Source organism: Nicotiana attenuata, unplaced genomic scaffold (assembly GCF_001879085.1).
Source record: "Nicotiana attenuata strain UT unplaced genomic scaffold, NIATTr2, whole genome shotgun sequence".
In the NCBI taxonomy this organism is placed as follows: Eukaryota; Viridiplantae; Streptophyta; class Magnoliopsida; order Solanales; family Solanaceae; genus Nicotiana; species Nicotiana attenuata.
The window spans coordinates 59372-72647 of NW_017671635.1; the positions used below are offsets into that span (position 1 = coordinate 59372).

Here is a 13276-nt window from a genome sequence, read left to right on the forward strand (position 1 = left end):
AGCTCATACTTAGATTCACGAAGCCTCTCACTCCAGAAAGTAATATCCCAATGGTTCAAATCATCAGCTTCTGGAGCACCTTGACTTTTACAAAACTCTTTCAGGTCTTCCAAATCTACAAAGATCAGGGGAAAAGCTTGTGAACTCAAAAAACTGCCAGCTAAGAGAGGTCAACCAGTTAAATTGATTGCATTAAAGAAAGAAGAGAAAGAAGAAAAGTGATTCATATCAAAAGCACAAAAAACAAGGTGGTTAGGTGGTATCATCTTGTTTTCAAGACAGGTAAAACAAGAAAAGAAGAAGCAACCTGTTTATAAAGATCTATCACCTATCAGCACTTGTCTATTTTACCTCATGTCTACCAATTGAAGACTAAAAAGGAAAGGTCGGAACTGATAAAGCCAAATATTAAAAAACAAAAAGATTAAAACTGATAACAAAGGCCGAGTATACTTTACATCTCAAATACCATTGAGATGATTTTGCAGGCCCTACCTTTGACTGCAGGATCCCAAGAAGCACTGCGAAGCTTTTCTAAAAGCTCTTCAGCTTTATCAACAGTGGCCATTTTCATTGCCATGCTTACCTATATACATAAACAATTTTAATCTTCAAAAAGGAAAAGAAATTTGAAAAAACATAGATGGCCTTTTTTTGGGGACAAAAAAACCCCAAAAAAACATAGATGGTATTGCGAGTTCGAAAGTAAAAATGTATACCTCAGCATAGTTATTGTATCCAAGGAGCTTAGCCTTTTCCAACCTAAGCTTAAGAATTTGGTCAATTATCCCAGTGTTATCAAGGTCTCCATCAGAAGCACGGTTTATATACGCACGGTAAACCTCCTCTCTTAGAGTTCTATTCTTTGCATGCTGCATGACAGCCATATAACTTGGCGCATCCAATGTGATTATCCATGGCCCATCTTCTGCAGTAGCTTTTTCATGCCCCTGTTATCGGTTATGGACAGCAGAAAGCACATAAGAGAAAAGGCAACTAATGATAATTCAACTGTCAAACATACACAAAGAGAGCTTCCGTATTACCTTAGACACTGCTGTCTGTGCAGCCAAACCAAGAGATGTGGCAGGCAATCCCTCAATATCTTTCTTATCAGTTATTAATTTTTCGAACTTCTTGGTGGCATCCAAAACATTCTCCTCAAATTTCTGAGATAGCTTTGCTAATTCCTGCAAAACGAAGATAAGGTCAAAAGCAAGATAGTGAATTGAAAATTCCGTCTTAGCTGCACAACAACGGTCTGACTGTTTTGCACCTTGCTCTCCCCTCCCCTGGCAGGCGAGGCACCAACCCAACCACCCGAAAAAGAAGATAAGGTCAAACCCAAGAGTTTTGCACCTTTTTCTCCTCTCCCTTGGCAGGCGAGGTACCGACCCAACCACCCAAAAAAGAAGAAGAAGCCAGAGAAAATGGAAAAACAGCCACAACATAATCAGAGGGCTGTATAAGTAACTTCGAATATATATCTAAAAGCCATGACCTGTAGATAGATTCCTCCAATTCCAGTCCATTAAATTTTTCCACTTGTTAACAGCACATTTTAGAAGAGACATTTCCGGGTATAGAACAATGAGAAAGCTAGGCTCAACAAGACATGATAGATACCTGTTCAATCTTGTTAAATTGCTCTCTTTTATCATCCTCAAGAGCGATACCACTTAGTACAGCCTCCTTTATTTGCGCTGCACGAGCAGGAAGAAGAGTATGAGACGACGATCTAAAACATTAGAGTTTGCGGTTGACAAAAACACACTCATGGGAATGACCTCAAAAGAAGGTAAGAGATTAGTTGATACTCTTAGACAGTAAAAATGTGGTTTCCCTTTTTTGGGGATGGGAGTTGGGAATCTTCTTTTTCTTTTTCTTATGCGCGGGGAACAATTCATTTTTAATGGAATCCTGTGACCAATAGGAACAACTACAGCAAATTCTAACACATATAAACCACAATTAACAGAAACTTCACCCATGGTGGCACTCTTCTTCGTCATGGACGTTGGGAAGAAATTATTGTACATACAAGATAATAATGTACAGTTCTCAACTTCACCAGATGAACAATAACCTTGGCAGATTCAGCACAACTACCAAAAAATTGGCAGACAGACCCCGTGATACATTACAAGAAGATCAAAACTAAAATTTAGAGTCATAGACAGACAGCTTATGGAAGTAAATAGATTTTCATGCTAAAAGACACCTCCTCCCGAATTTCGACAGATTAAAGGAAAGATTGTCATGAACTTACAGTCAACTATTCGTTTACGAGCATCACTCAAAGACTCCCAATCAGGAGACTCCCGTATGGCTTTGAATGCATTATAGATTGGCTTGCTCTGACCCAATTTAAGCGAAAAAGCAACTTTTTCCGGCTACACGAAAAGAAAATAATATTAATGCTGCACAGGAGGAAAGTAGTAGTATACGTAAGCAATAAGTAAAAAGGAACATGTGTATCCTGAAGAGAGACAAATTTCTAGCATCAAACTTTTTACATAAAAAGATTTATAATTGGTTAAATCAGGGAGAAAGTGTGGTGTCCTACTGAAGATATCATCATCTATCCAGCAAACAATTCTGGTTAGTATTCCTTGCAGTTTAAATCAAGGGATTAAAACTCTTCTCTGCTTTTTTTTTTATGGAGCCAGAGGTGCAAGGCAAAAGCTATAATACAAATTAGTAAAATTTAACAGCTTGTTTTGATGGTTGTTACCTATTGTATTTTGTCATATTGTTACTATGTTTGTTTTGATTGTTTATGCAACAACGAAAAGTGCCATATATATCATTATATGTAATGACCGATTTGGTGGTCGCGTCTTACCTTTTTTCTCACCTTGCCCTTACTCACGTATTAAATAATCCTATTTTTCATATATCACCTTTTTATATAATAATTTTATCTCGTATCCTATTTTTTCTTTGTGGTATTGTAGCTTATTCTTCAGATTGCTAGGTGCGTGCCATCACGAAAGACGAGAAACATATTCATCAAAACAATATAATACAGTATAATAGTATACAATGAAATACAATACATAATGAAACATATATAACAACCATCCAAACAAGCTGTATATCTACAGAGACAAGACACTATAAATTTAACATGTAAAAGGAAAAAGACCATCTTGAGCTGATTGAATGAAAAAGACACTATCTTTACACTCTATAGACAGAAAAAAATTAATGATCATAGTCCAAAAGAAGTAGGCCCTTAAATAACGAACCTGAACTTCTTCAATAGCGGCACGAAGATCGGGATTATCTTTGACAGACTTGAGATGATTCACGGCACCCCAAACAACCGTCAATCTATCAACTATCTTCTCCAACGGCTCCACCAGCTTCGGCCAGGTGGGCTCCACCGTCTTCTCCAAAGCTTCTAAATCCTCATCCTGCACGCAATTCACAAAAACAAAAAAGGAACAAAAATTTAACGCGCCATATAACTAATTCCCACGCACTTTCTCTCGGATCCAAAAGAGAAAAAAAAAGAAAAAAAGAAGAAGAAACATACGACTTGTTTGAGCAAAGCACGAATTCCGGGACGAACGTGCTTGGCCTCGATTGAATCGAAGGGTGGGAAATAGAAGTCCTTCAATAGAGGATTGTCATCGGAAGTAGCAGTCGACATTTTAGTAGGATGATCGGAAATTGATCCCGGCGCCGGACAAAACGATCTGACGGCGATGGTTTTGCGACGGTGATGAGGAGAAGGGAGTGTTGACTTGGGGAGAGTGTGAAGACAGAGTGCGAAAGAGGAGGACCAAAGGGGACAGGAACGGCACTGGAGTAAGTTTTTTGTTGTTGGACGGGAGAAAGCAGGGGTTTTTAAGCAAAAGTGAGCTGAACGAGATAGAGAAAAGCGAGTCGCCATTAGCATGAGAAGGGTTATAATAAGCGACGGAGCAGGAGTAAAGCCGTACTGGGCTCGGTTTCGTGCTAACCCTATCCTACTATACTTCATCTCTTTTTTTTGGGTCCGAGTTTGAATAAAGTTAAAAGTCTAGTACTTCTCTAGACCCATGATATGTTGATGTGATGGATTAATATGTACAAATATCTAAGCCTATTAGGGGTCGTTTGGTTGGTCAATCATAAAAAAGGTTCTTTGAAATATACTCTTCTAACAATATTTGAATTATTCCAATACTCAAACTTTACCTATAGTTTTGGACCTGTTTTCATTTAAACTTGGTAAATTATGGAGTAACATTTACCTCAATCTAATAGAACATCTGAACTAGAGAAAATATGGATCATGTTGATTTGAATCTTAACTTAATTTTTTAAACACAGGGAAGAAAACATGTCTTGAGGGTGAGATATGAGAGGGAACTTATAGGTGCCAAAGATATGTTAGGAATGTGGTGATATCATTTCAACAAGAAGTTGTCTTTGAAAGATTGAGAAAAAAGAGTTTAACTTATAAGGTTTCAAGGCATTCCTCTGAGTTTGATGGGGATAATAGTCATGTTATCATCACCTTGTCTCAAAAAGATTATTAAGTAAGCTTTTAAGTGCCAATCTATCTAAATTTTGATGTAAATTCAGACTAGATTACTCAACCCGTGTTGCTCCAATTAGAACAGAGAACGACAAGAACACAATAAAAGAGAAAGACGAGGATGGGCAAAATCACTAAAGAAAAAAATCTATTCAATTAGCAAAAAAGAAGAGAGAGGTATTTGAACCCTCGATGTGCTAGCCTTCCCTACCATCGGCCTATCCGCTTTCAGAGCTTATTCTTTATCAACTACAAATAGTACAAAGGAAAAGAAAAGGCCGCTCCCAAATCGACAGGGGAGAAGAAGAAAGTCTCTTCCCAGCTAAGTCCTATGTTGAGTAGGAAGACTGGCCCTTCGACAGAACCAAGTCTTCCGGCGGCTGAAGAAGATCCAGGGGATCAGTCCGAGATAGAAAGAGCCTTAGATCAACTTGAATTGGCCAAGATTAAAGAACAAAAAGCTTCACGGTTACAAGTCATTTTCTCATTACTTTGGGTCTCTCATTTTCGATTTTTATTGGCATTACTATAGTGGGATTTCAAAAAAATGGGCTTCATTTTTTAAGCTTCTTATTACCTGCAGGATTTTCATTCACAGTCAAAATTTCAAGGGTTTATTGCAAGTCCTTGTAGTAACATAATGAAGCAGAGCATTTGAGCTAACAGAATCCCACTTGTAAATGAACAAAAATGTAAGGTAACAAGAGTTTATTGCTTCAAGGACCTCTTTTGGATTGTAAGTGTTTAATATACAAATTGGCTCACATGGGAACCAATGTCTGCTGGAACTTTACATACATAAGCATGAGAATCATGTACTTGAAAGCAAGCCATAGCTGGATTTTCTTCGGCCTTTCACCTTTACGAAGTTGGATCTCAGGTGCCTGTTACACGCACAATGCAAACCACAGATGTGAAAAGAAAACAAATGAGCCGCAATATGAAGACCAAGGAAAGAACCACGTTGGATAGATATAGAAAGGAGTAAATCTCAATCGTTACAAGCACAGCGACAAGATTCAACATTTCTACCGTGTTACAACAAAATGACCCAATAATACATCAGTTGGTCAAGTTCTGAACAGCTTATTAGCTGCACTTACTTTCAGACGTGTTCCTGAATGGTCTGGAACTTCATAACCAAATCTGTCATCTAGTCGTCTATGTGTTGGAAACTTTGGATGGAAGTGTCATATCATCATTAAGTTTATTCTGATTAATTGTGTGGTATCTTTACATTTATCATCTAATTACAAAAATCAATATGAGTCGCATATATCTGTATACGTTATTTTTTTCTTTGAAAAGAAAAGGAGAACAAAACATTCCGTAAGGAGAAAGGGAAAATTATCACTTGAGAAGTATTTCCCTAAAAAGATGTAGCATTCAACAGTTTTTCTATTTCTGACCAGGGGTGGATGTAGAGTATGCCCGCCAGGTTCATCTGAACTCAGTACTTTCGCCGCGGAGCATAAACTTATGTGTAAAAATTCATTAAAATTGCAACAAATGGTAGGTGTGAACCCATAACTTTAAAAAACAATGGGTTCGATACTAAAAACCAAAAGTTGAACCCACAAAATCTACATCCTGGATCCACCTCTGTTTCTGGCTGCAATAGAATTTTATCCAGGTGCAGTAACAGAAATCTGATGTGAACTACTTCTCAAGCAAAACCAACACGAACAAGTTTGAGATTCATATTATTATGCTAATAAAATCCCAATCTCAAAGCACTGAAAATGATCCTTACGCTTTCACATCACAGGCTATACGATATGAAGTACCATAAAATATTTTTATAAGCTTCAGTTGCAATATGGCTCGTCACAGTCAAATGACACCAGTTCATGACGAAACAAAGCATCCCTAAATGACATACCTTGGGTATGTACTCTTAGTTTTTGTACTTCATTGTTTGTTTTTCAAACCCAATTGTAGGGAACTGCTTAGCATACTCCTCTACATCATGGCGGAGCTTTGCAATTTCAGACTTGATTGGAGCACTGGATTGTAGCGTTGCTACAAAGTCTTTCAACTTTGTCCCTGATACAATAAGATGATATTTATGGTGACTGTGGAAGGAGTTAATATTTAAAAACAAAAATAAAACAAAATGTCAAATGAAGCAAGCATTGAGGTACCAAAATCTAACTCTTCCTGTGAAGAACTAAAAGAGTGATAATAAAAGGAAACGGCAAATACTTTGGAAATCATGTATACCTAACAAGTAACAAGTCAGATGGACATCAATAGGGTATTTTTTTGTGCGATTCAAGTTATATGCACTAACGATGTTAAGAACTTTTACACTATCAGTAATAACTAACTACTAACTGGTTATTACTTTATTTTCCAGGTTACCATATCATACTTAATATGGAGAGTTACCTATTTTGTGGGTTCAATTTAACTACACCATCGGCGCATAGTACATAAACGTGTTATAACCAATATTCATTACTAGCTGGATCATACACACCTTGAGTTTCAGCCTTTACTTTCACTGCTAGCTTCACCGCAGCATCAAAGAATTCAGCAACTTTCACAAAATCTTCCTCAACAAATCCCCGAGAAGTGAGTGCAGGAGTTCCTGATTTACAACAGTTTTATCAAGTTTGTTTACAAGGAAGAATAACTAAATGGAAGAAAATATCATAGAGAGAGGTGTCTTACCCATCCTGATGCCACCAGGGACCATAGCAGATACATCTCCAGGAACAGTGTTCTTGTTGGCTGCAATATGTACAGCTTCCAAGATTTTCTCAACCCTAGAACCATCAATACCCTGTAAAAGGACAACGCTCAATATTTGTGGTGTACTATTTCTCTCGCGATAATACATAACAGATGCCACTACATAACATGCAGCAAGCTCATGCACTAATGCCTCATATGATCTTTCTAAGAACTCATTGCAATAACTGTACTGCTTATTTTGTTAATTCATCAAAAGCAGTTGTTAAACTTACTACTCCTCACAGTAAACTCACAGAGGAAGGTTTCTCCCTTGTCCTAAGAGTTTACTTTACCTTGTTTTTCAGGTTCACCAAAACCAAGTGATTCTCCGTTCCTCCAGAGACAAGTTCATAACCATTCTCCATTAAAGCCTGCAAGGTTGAAAAATATGCAGCAGCAATGAAGAAATCAATATTATGGAGATAATGACTCAACCATAATTTATAGATTACTGTAAATAAACTACGGATTTCACTTATATGCTTCTATTAGGAACTGCATATCTCATTCTCTTACCTGGGCAAATTTTGAGCAGTTGCTGAGGACCTGCTCTTGGTATGCTTTGTATTCTGGAGTGATTGCCTGCATTTAGTAGGATTAGAGGCATAATGAGAACTACTACCATCACAATAGTTTTCACATTTTCCTAAGAAATACTAAAGAGAAAAATGGAAGGCCTTTCAAATTACTGAAGTTTTTTCAGAAAGTGTTGAGGCCAACAAGGAGTAAAGAAGAATTTCGATTGGCTAGGGAGGTTGTTCTTCCAAAACCTCCAGCACACTTTGAATTCAGTAATACATAAATGACATTCATGTATGTCTTAAAACCTTTTCAAGCTTTAGTTTCTAGTCCTCGACTAGCTGCTTTATATAATCCATGGGTTTTACACACTCAGAGAAAAGAAATTAAGATTTAATAAGACATCAAAAGTGCTATCTGCAGGTGTTTATAGTAAAATTCTGGGGCAATAAGTATATTCTGTTTGTTTCACAAAATCATTTCCTGAACCAACGTGAAAACCTTTCAGTTCTTAAATCGCTGAGTTTATTTCATCAGCTAAGACACAGGGATATTTTATTCAGGAATATCCCTAAATGACGAGTAAGAACTTAGCCAGTGGCTATACAATTAAAAAATGCTGTTGTAAGGATATCAAACCTGTTTCAAGGCAACTGCCAAGCCAGTAATGGTGTGATTGTGAGGACCGCCTTGAAGTCCAGGAAAGACTGCCTGATTGATTTTGTCTTCATAATCGTATAAAACCTTCAGAATTAACATAATGTAATTAGGCTATTAGTTTCAACACTAGCTACTATGCGATATATATCTCAGATTTAGCCAGCAACCAGAAAAGAGTCCTAAAAAGCTGGTTAAATATTAAGAGATGTGATGCTGAGGTGACAGTTAAGACTTACCTCCTTCCCTTGCTTGTTAACCTCTTTAACACCCTTCCTGAAGAAAATCATAGCACCACGAGGCCCACGAAGGGATTTGTGGGTTGTGGTAGTGACAACATCAGCATAATCAAATGGTGATGGGATGACTCCAGCTGCAACCAATCCACTAATGTGTGCCATATCTGCTAATAAAATAGCTTTCTGTTTGTCGCAGACCTGTAAGATATGCAAAGAGGCACAAGTCAAATGCCTACTCTAAAATTTATGAAGCTGATATAGACAACTAAAGTAAATATTGCACAATGGTGAAGTAAATTTTACCTTCCGGATTCGTTCATAGTCATAAAGACGTGCATAGGCACTAGCACCAGCAACAATTAATTTTGGCCTAAACAGTGTGGCACTTTTCTCAAGCTGCATAGAAAAATCAAAAGCCACAAAATGTTCAAAAAGAACAGGTACCCGTTGAAAGAATCTAACATCCCAAGCACGAAGTAAAGTAGATCAGCCTTCAATAGTACTTATCATCTGAATAAACATATAAATTTCTTTTACACTTGCTAACATAACCAGATGAAAAATCAGTTATAAGAAGTAAAAGAAACTTCAAAATAATCTGAAAAATATAATAATGGAGGCAATGCCAGCTCCAAAATATTGTCTCATACTAATGAACAGTTATCTGGACATCTTTACACTGAATCAATGATGGACCTTCTGTCATCACATTACATTAGTTTTACTTTTCATCATGTTATAAAATGCTTTGTGCCTCAGCATGACTATTGCTTCGAAAGATAAGGAACTCTTAAAAAGAAGCTGGATTTACAATGTTGAATATGATTACACAAGTGCACCATTTAAAAGGAGAGGGTAAAGGGTAGGAGTCAAATGAAAAGAACAGTAATAAGAAAGAAGAGACTACCTGGTCATAGTCAATATAGCCAGTGCTCTCATTGAGTCTGTATGGCATTGTCTCAAAGAATATAGAGACTGCAGATATCTTCTTCGTATCAGTCTGTGATAATCGAACATAACATAAGACAACCCCTTTATAATATAATGTAATCAAATTGAAACCATACAATAATTGCACTAGAAAGAAGAAATTAAGTTTTGACAAGAGATAAGCCGACTCCACCTCCAGCTATGTACAGCGTGTATGAACATAACAGGTACATGCACTCATATATGCATCAATTGACATGCATCGAACTTCATTTAATTCAATTTTTACCAGTATTAACTTCCAGAGTTAAGATCATGCATGACCTTAAAGCAGAAAAGTTCGGTCTTTTTAAGTGGCCAAGCATCACTAATGAATTAACTAACAAAGATCAATGCAATGTATGAACCAACCTGATAAAAATTGCATACACAGATATATAAGATTGTTTAACAGCATTTCCGTTTAAACTGTCCCTTGCTCGCATATCAGATGAAATTTGTGGTGTTGGCCTAAATCCTAGAGAAATTCTTCATCCACAAGAATGATAAAGCAGAAGATATAAGTAATATAACAAATGCACCTCATAGAAGCCCAGATAGCAGCAAATTCCCATTACCAAGGACCAAGGAAGGAGTACAGTATTTACACCACAAACCACTAGCACAAGCTTCTTAAGTGCTTACACTTTTTTTAAGCAAAGTTACTGGTTCTCAATAACCAAAATACCAGTATATAGAAGCACCTGATATCCATGAGAAAGATGTCCACCATGAGGAAGATCAAGAGCCATGATCCGTTCATGAGGTTTTAATAATGCAGTGTAAACATGAAAATTAGCAGGTGATCCTGATAGAGGCTGCACATTCACTGCAATAATAAAGGTTAATTAAGGAAGAGTACTTTTATTACCAGCACTATTTAGGTGATGAAATACGCCCCAAAATGAACGAAATCTATTACCTCCCCACTTTGCAGGATCCAACCTGAATGCTTCCAAAGCACGTTTCTGGCATAAAGTTTCTGCCATGTCTATGTACCTGGACAGCCACTCATTCTCTCATAATAGGAAAAGAATATCTGAAGCTGATATATAACATGAAAATACAGGTTAATTACAAAAGAAGTAGGAGAATGAAATTTAGCAAACATTATGCGTACTCATTTCCTCCATAATATCTGGCACCAGGATATCCTTCACTATACTTGTTAGTCATAACTGATCCAACTGCTTGCATCACCGAAAGGGAAGTGAAATTTTCTGAAGGAATCAGTTCGAGCCCCTAAAGAAAGCATTTTGAACTCTGGTAAGGAATTTAACTTCCATATCGAACTGATTCTATGCATCTTAAACAAAATAAAAAAATTTACCACAAATGGAAACAATATGTGATAAGAAGAGTAAAAGGAATGAGACATAATTATACTTGACTTTTTCTTCTTTTTTTTTTGGTCTGATAAAGAATTCTTAACAGGAGATTGATAAGTTAATTAATTTCAGCATTGGAACTCCCCACAAAGTAATCTGAAAGGCATTTGCACCTACACCAGGGTTCAAATCTCAATTGAAATAGAAACACTGGGTGATTTTTTTTTCCATCTGCCTAAGCCTTGGTGGACAGAGTTACTCAATAGTCGTGCTGGTGAGAGGTAGCAAGTATTCCCTGAAATAGTTGAGATGCGTAAAATCCAACCCAAATACCATTGTTATAATAAAAAGTTATCTGAAAGGCATTTCATATAGACTTGTTTATCTTCAATTTGATGAAACCGAAACATCATTTTTGGCACGGCTTCACAAATATTATGTGCTTGTTAAGTTTTCTAATTTGCTACAATCTGACATAAGTTTTTTTTTTCGAGGACTTTCTTTCTTTCTTTCTTTCTTTCTAGGGGAGGTTGGGGGTGCAGTGCTCCAATATAAGACGAAGCTCTTAGACCGATCACGTGAAGTTATCAAATTATACCGATACAGGTAATTCAACAAAATTTCAGGGAGCAGGAGATGGACAAAAAAAGAAAAAGAACAAGAAGAAGATAGAACCTTCCATTGGCGAGCTTTCTCAAGCTCAATTATGTCAGCAATCTCAGGATCAACAACCTCCAGCGGGGCATTCAGTTGCTTTGGCCACTGAAAATATTCAGGCTTTCAAGTCAGAAACTAAAAGGAACGAGTATAAGTTCAAATAACACACTAATTCAAATTCATCACGAGCTTACGGTGACTCCAGAGTTTTCCTTGTCGTAGACAGCTTCATTTGGCAAAGATGACTGCAACAACAACAACGACACGAATTAATTCAACAACAAACTGACCAAAGTTAAGAGAAATTAACTTAAGGAAAAAACTGATACTACTACTAAACAAAGACAAACCATGTAATAGAGAGAGCCACCATTAGAGAGACGCTTAATGGGTTTGTCAACTGTAGATGAAAGCCTCCGAAGAGCTATTGCCATTGCCATTGCAGCTGTCCTCCTTCTGCACACACACACACACACTCAAAAAGTTGTGAATGTTTTTGTTTGGAGTGGGAGATGGTGTTTGGGTGGTGAGAGAATTTTGGATAAATATTATGGTCGTTGTGGCGCCAGCTTACTCATATTTCATATCCCTTTCTTTTTACTCATGTTAAAGTTAAGTAACGGCTAAGGAGTGTTTAAAATCTTAAGCATATGTTTATTTGGAATACTTTGGCGCTCATTATTTAATATATGGTAATAAATTCAAACTTAGCATAATTTGTGTTTGTAAAAATAATCCAAATTTTGTGCACTAAAATGTAAGTATCAAATGTGTGAATTGAAGTGGAAAAATACTGATACTTTAGCTATCCTATTCGATAATACCAGCCATAGAAGCCATATCCAACTAACAAGTTTCTTAGCCACAAGGGGCCTCTCCACGATTTAAGCTAATCTTTTTAAGAGATTTCTTCTTTCCTATACCATATATGAAACCTTATTATTAAGAATGTGCATAGTTTTTAATTTACTCGTCATGTCCACATTTTTTCTACAGTTATTATATCAATCATTAAATACTAATTAATAATAGCTGAATCTTCCTAATTTGTCGAGCTAAAATTGAGGAACATAATATTCTAAAAAGATTTGGCGTAAATCAGATCAAATCATATTCTTCCAGATATTCCAATTTAGGCGCGCTACAATTATGGAAGTAAATATTCTTCCAGATATTTTCCACCATTGATAGCCATTAAAAAGCTTGAAAGCTTTGAATCCAAATTTGGGTTTTCAAAAATCATTATTTGTTTGGATTGGGTGTTGTTGAAAATAATCGGGAATATGGTTTGGAGTTTATATCTCAATTTTGAGGGGTTTTGGTGAAGATTAGACTTGGTTTTGACTGAAATTCAGATTGAAACTCGAAGAAGAAGAAGAAGAAGAAGAAGAAGACATATTGCAGAAATTGTAGATAAATTGTAGATTATTTGTATTCTGATTGTAGATGCTTTATTTTTTGTTTTCACAAATAAAAAATGGCTAAAACTTCTACAAATCTTTTGAAAAACATAATTATGTCAAAAATCACAATTATGCTACAATTGGATGGGAATTGGGATATAAAAATTCAATGTACCAAGTTTGTAGATATTTTGTAGATAAATTGTAGATTATTTGTATTCTAATTGTAGGTGA

At 36.4% G+C, this 13276-nt stretch overlaps 2 protein-coding genes across 2 annotated transcripts in view; both read right to left on the reverse strand.

Moving 5' to 3' along the window:
• Window positions 1–3999, reverse strand: part of LOC109209411 (probable cytosolic oligopeptidase A) — a 9934-nt gene extending 5935 nt beyond the window's left edge. Inside the window, exons 1-8 of the mRNA XM_019372670.1 lie at window positions 3542–3999; window positions 3252–3419; window positions 2270–2393; window positions 1627–1703; window positions 1047–1190; window positions 720–950; window positions 496–586; window positions 1–115 (exon numbers count right to left, since the gene is read on the reverse strand). The exon at window positions 1–115 is cut by the window's left edge and continues 2 nt beyond it. Coding sequence (XP_019228215.1) covers window positions 1–115; window positions 496–586; window positions 720–950; window positions 1047–1190; window positions 1627–1703; window positions 2270–2393; window positions 3252–3419; window positions 3542–3991 — 1400 coding nt within the window. The 5' untranslated portion in view covers window positions 3992–3999. The remainder of the gene's footprint in view (window positions 116–495; window positions 587–719; window positions 951–1046; window positions 1191–1626; window positions 1704–2269; window positions 2394–3251; window positions 3420–3541) is intronic.
• A 1192-nt stretch (window positions 4000–5191) lies between these two features.
• On the reverse strand, window positions 5192–12370 carry LOC109209412 (serine hydroxymethyltransferase, mitochondrial). The gene is made up of 16 exons (XM_019372671.1): window positions 11990–12370; window positions 11834–11884; window positions 11658–11744; window positions 10775–10896; window positions 10577–10653; window positions 10359–10483; window positions 9593–9685; window positions 8989–9081; window positions 8686–8883; window positions 8429–8533; window positions 7787–7852; window positions 7564–7641; window positions 7208–7319; window positions 7014–7124; window positions 6414–6577; window positions 5192–5415 (listed from the first exon to the last, which is right to left on the reverse strand). Exons 1-15 carry the CDS (start codon window positions 12077–12079, stop codon window positions 6429–6431), a joined length of 1557 nt encoding a protein of 518 aa, XP_019228216.1. The 5' UTR covers window positions 12080–12370; the 3' UTR covers window positions 5192–5415; window positions 6414–6428.
• Between the last annotated feature and the right edge of the window lie 906 nt (window positions 12371–13276).

What these genes read in the sequence shown, in the direction of transcription:
- LOC109209412 (XM_019372671.1), bottom strand. Translation starts at nt 12,079, where the DNA reads ATGGCAATGGCAATAGCTCTTCGGAGGCTTTCATCTACAGTTGACAAA. An exon ending in ACTGCTCAAAATTTGCCCAG is followed by an intron (nt 7,642 to 7,786) that starts GTAAGAGAATGA and finishes TCAACCTTGCAG; the next exon opens with GCTTTAATGGAGAATGGTTA. An exon ending in AGTAAAGGCTGAAACTCAAG is followed by an intron (nt 6,578 to 7,013) that starts GTGTGTATGATC and finishes TTATTGTATCAG; the next exon opens with GGACAAAGTTGAAAGACTTT.